Here is a 4,548-nt window from a genome sequence, read left to right on the forward strand (position 1 = left end):
CGAAACTGGAATCTTAGTGGTTTTTTGGGATAGCTTACTCGATTGCTTCCAGGCAACTCAAGCCTCTCTTCAAGGATATCAACAAAATCTCTACAGACTTTCAGAGAACAATTTGCTAAGTTTGAGTCAGAGGCGCAGAAGCTGACTCAAGTGCCGGATTACCGACCAACAAGCACAAGAATAATTGTCCGAAATTGAAGCGCGATGAGGATGTAGGAAGCGGCCGTTCAGTTCCAGTGCAATGGATATAATCAATCACCTAAGATTCCGGGTGGAAGTTTTCTTTGCAGTATTGGACAGCCTACAATCTGCGCTGGAGCAACGTCGCAAGGCATACACCCAATTGAACACACGGTTTATTTTTTTGCAAAATCTGCATGACCTAACACCTGCGCAAATCCAAGAAAGTGCTGACAGACTTTTAGAAGCATATTCCCAGGATTTGGAAGACGGATTGAAAGATGAACTACCTCAGTTTTCAGAATTCTTAAAGCACATTGCTATTGATTGCTCCTCTCCAGAACTCAGCTATTTCACTTTGAATAAAGAAAACAATATTGACACCTACTGTTGACAATTTGTTGCGCATTTATCTATGTAACCTATGATGTTAACTAATTGTACTGGAGAGAGATCATTTTTAAAATTGAAGTTGATTATAAACTATCTGCGAAACACGATGGGGCAAGAGCGTCTACACTATGTAACTTTTTTGAATATTGAAAATGACATTGTGAAGTTACTAATGGACTCATCTGAAATAATTGCCAAACTTGCAGAGATCAAAATGCATCGAAAAGACTTTTGAATGATATTGTTGAAGTTTTATGTTTCTCCTTGCAAATAAAACATTAGGCCTACATTAGACTTTTGTTATTTTTGTTGTTGTAGAATGTACATCAAATCTATATCATATTCAATTACTTCCCAGGTATTATCTGTACATCAAATCAATCTGCTACAGGCCCCGCACTTGATTGATCCGGCACTGCTTGTAGGCCTACTTATATTATTCTACTCACACCATTTCTGTTGCCTTCTATTTACATAATCAGTTCTCAACAATCAATTAATCATCATTTTACCTTTCAGTATGAATCAACATGAACAGCATCCAGTGAAGCTTGAAGTTCCTGAATCATGTGAAATTATTGACCAAGGTAATTTAAAAACTGTTTCAGCCACCAAGGAATGGCCTCCAAATTTGTATCAAGAAAAGTTATCATCTATCCAACCAACTAAAAAAGAAACTCTAAATTGTTATAAACATTTCCGAAGCAAGTCAGCATTGATATGTCACAAAAAAATTCATTCCGGAAAACGACTTTGTTGCAAATGTTGTGACAAGAGTTTTAAATACATATCTGAATTAGAAAGACATCAGCGATTTCACGCTGGTAAAAAAACACATCAATGTAATATTTGTAAAAAATCATTTGCCCGATCTGGCCATCTCAAATCTCATAAGCTCACTCATTCTGGTGAAAAACCATATAAATGTGATATTTGTGCAAAGTTGTTTTCGCAAACTCATAGTTTGATATATCACAAGCTAACCCATTCTGGTGTAAGACCGCATAAATGTGACATTTGTGACAAGTCGTTTTTATGGATATGTAATTTAAATCAGCACAAACGTCTTCACACTGGCGAAAAGCCATATAAATGTGATGTTTGTGACAAGTCGTTTTCGCAATCTGGTAATTTGAAACGGCACAAGCTAATTCATTCTGGTGAAATGCTGTATAAATGCGATGTTTGTGAAAAGCCATTTTCACAAGCTAATCATTTGAAATCTCATAAGCTAACTCATTCTGGTGAAAAGCCATATAAGTGTGATGTTTGTGAAAAGTCATTTGCACGATCTGATTATTTGAAATATCATATGCTAACTCATTCTGATGAAAAACTATATAAATGTGATGTTTGTGAAAAGCCATTTACACACTCTAGTGCTTTGAAGCGGCACAAGCTAATTCATTCTGGTAAAATGCTATATAAATGTGAGGTTTGTGAAAAGTCGTTTTTGCATTCCTGTCATTTAAAATCTCATATGCTAACTCATTCTGGTGAAAATCCATATAAGTGTAAAGATTGTGAAAAGTCATTTGCACGATCTGATTGTTTGAAATCTCATAAGCTCACTCATACTGGTGAAAAACCGTATAAATGTGTTGTTTGTGAAAAGTCATTTTTGCAATCTGGTAATTTGAAACGGCACATGCTAATTCATTCTGGTGAAACTCCATATAAGTGTGAAGTTTGTGAAAAGTCATTTGCACGATCTGATTATTTGAAATCTCATAAGCTCACTCATACTGGTGAAAAACCGTATAAATGCGTTGTTTGTGAAAAGTCGTTTTTACAATCTAGTAATTTGAAATCTCATATAGTAACTCATTGTGATGAAAACCTACATAGATGCGATGTTTGTATCATTTTCACGCATGAATAATTTAAATTGGCACAAATGGATCACACACCTCATATGAGATTCACTTATCAATTTCAGCAATTTAATTTTTCTACAAGAAAATTACATTTTTCAACGAGAAAAAGATTACGAATACTTAAAGTTTAGGTGTTCATCAGGACAAATATTGTTTCTAGCACTAGTGGCAACGTTCATCTGATAAAAGTGAAAGCAACAATAAACAGGTTGGTATGTTGCTTCACTGACGTGTTGCGCACCATGACACAGAGCATCCTCCGGTCGAATAACATACAAAATAAACATACAAAACTATATTGTAAGTTATTCGCTCTGAGGATGCGTATTTTCGTGGTACGCGAAACGCCATTGAAGCAATAAACCAACCTGTTTATTGTTGCTTAATTACTTTCACTTTCATCAGATGAACGTTGCAACTAGTGCTAGAAATGAAAAAGATTACGTTTAGCCAAAATTGTGAATGTTTTGTTTTTACATGTAGTTCTAAAACTTTTTTCGTTGCAACGTTTTTGAAAAATTTTGTTGGACTTTTGACGTACTCAGCGATAGGAATTTCAGTCATTTTTATTTATTTGTGTCTCTACTCTCTAGCCTTTATTTGTCTTGCGACAAAATGATTTTAGAATTCCGCTATGTGGTTATTAAACCATGATCAATAGCTACAGTTTCGCAATAATAAGTTCTCATCATGCACATGTCAGGGTATAACAATATCTGTGAGCACTTTATTATGCAATGGACTTTAGATATGAAACGGAATCATCGTGCGATGCCCTTGAAAGATTGAAACTACGTACCAAGGGCGTGGCAACGCACACAAAACCGGCAAGTTATTTTAGTTACACCAATTGACTGCAACATACTGTAGCATCAATAAAAAGTCTCCATCATTGGCGATTTTTAGCCAGTTTGTATTATTCTTGTCTGTAAGAGATTGACTTCTTTGCATGAAATTTGCTTCTTCTTCTTCTTCGCTTCGGCAGCTGTGATATCTGAAAAGACAGCACCGGCCTTATTTTTTGCCTCAAAGCAGTCCTCGGTGTCTTGGCTCAAGAGTGTGACCTGATCTATGGTGGATTTTCCGTGCCGAAACCCAGCTTGCTCTTTTGGAAAAAGCGGGTCGATGATTGAGTTGACGCGGGCATAGATCAGTCTTTCGAGGATCTTGAAAGGAACACAGAGGAGGATATCGAGCGATGACTTCTTGGGTCCTCTGGTGGCTTGTGAGGCTTAGAGATCGCAACTACTAGAACTCTTCAGTTTTTTTTTTTTTTTTTTGTTTTTTCATATATTTACCCTGCATTGCGGGAAAGCGGACTTGAGCGCTATGCATCGGTGTACGCCTTCCGACGCACACCTGACCCACGCTGCAGCCGACTGCAAGGTCTGTTTCCGGTTGTCTACTCTACTTACTACTGAAATTTGGTACTACCCATTACTCGAAATCGATCACTGGGTAGAGGCAATTATCGTAAAGTTTCTTGCCCAGAGAAACAACAGCAAGTGCGGGTGGCTGGAGTCGAACATGCAGGCTCTCGACTGCGAGCCCAACGCGCTAACCACTCGGTCATTGCTGCTGACTGATTTTTGCCAGATTTTTGGGATTGTGGGATTTTGCCAGCTGCCAGATTTTTAGGATTGTGAGGTGGTGCAGGCAGGAAGAGAGGAATCTATGTAACCAGGACTTGAGGGTAGGGCCAGCATGGAGCACAAACTCAGGGCAGATCTTATCCGGCCCTGGAGACTTGTGTGGTTTCACTAGGCGGAGGGCGGTGGCGAATTCTTCTGGAGAGAAATCTCCTGAGATTGTTTCTTGTGGTTTTTCCACTCGTCACAGGGCATATACTTCCTTGGCAACAAGGCGTAATGCCTTGCAGTCCTTTGTCTTGTAGACCCCGTTCTGCACTAGCTGGGAAGTGATGGAATTTGCAGAAATGGGGCAGTGGCGGAGGGAGTTTCCTGAGCCCACATTGAGGTTATTGATGGTGCATTGCGGCTTGAGTGTGAGAAGTCGATGGTTTGGACAGCTTCGTTTCCATCGCTAAACTTCTTTTCATCCAGCCGCACAAGTAGTCTGGTGGTGGCGATGATGAAAA

The 4,548-nt window shown here is 38.7% G+C and overlaps 1 protein-coding gene across 1 annotated transcript; it reads left to right on the forward strand.

Moving 5' to 3' along the window:
* Window positions 1-1,093: 1,093 nt before the first annotated feature.
* LOC145771168 (uncharacterized) lies at window positions 1,094-2,939 on the forward strand. The gene is made up of 3 exons (XM_082582904.1): window positions 1,094-1,160; window positions 1,374-2,260; window positions 2,934-2,939. The coding sequence occupies exons 1-3, from the start codon at window positions 1,094-1,096 to the stop codon at window positions 2,937-2,939; spliced, it is 960 nt and encodes a 319-aa protein (XP_082439030.1).
* Window positions 2,940-4,548: the final 1,609 nt, after the last annotated feature.

This window comes from Aplidium turbinatum, chromosome 5, assembly GCF_918807975.1.
Source record: "Aplidium turbinatum chromosome 5, kaAplTurb1.1, whole genome shotgun sequence".
NCBI classification, from domain to species: domain Eukaryota; kingdom Metazoa; phylum Chordata; class Ascidiacea; order Aplousobranchia; family Polyclinidae; genus Aplidium; species Aplidium turbinatum.

Coding starts and splice junctions, on each gene's coding strand:
- LOC145771168 (XM_082582904.1), top strand. CDS start 1,094: ATGAATCAACATGAACAGCATCCAGTGAAGCTTGAAGTTCCTGAATCA. Junction 1,161..1,373: donor ATGTGAAATTATTGACCAAG/GTAATTTAAAAA, acceptor TATCTGAATTAG/AAAGACATCAGCGATTTCAC.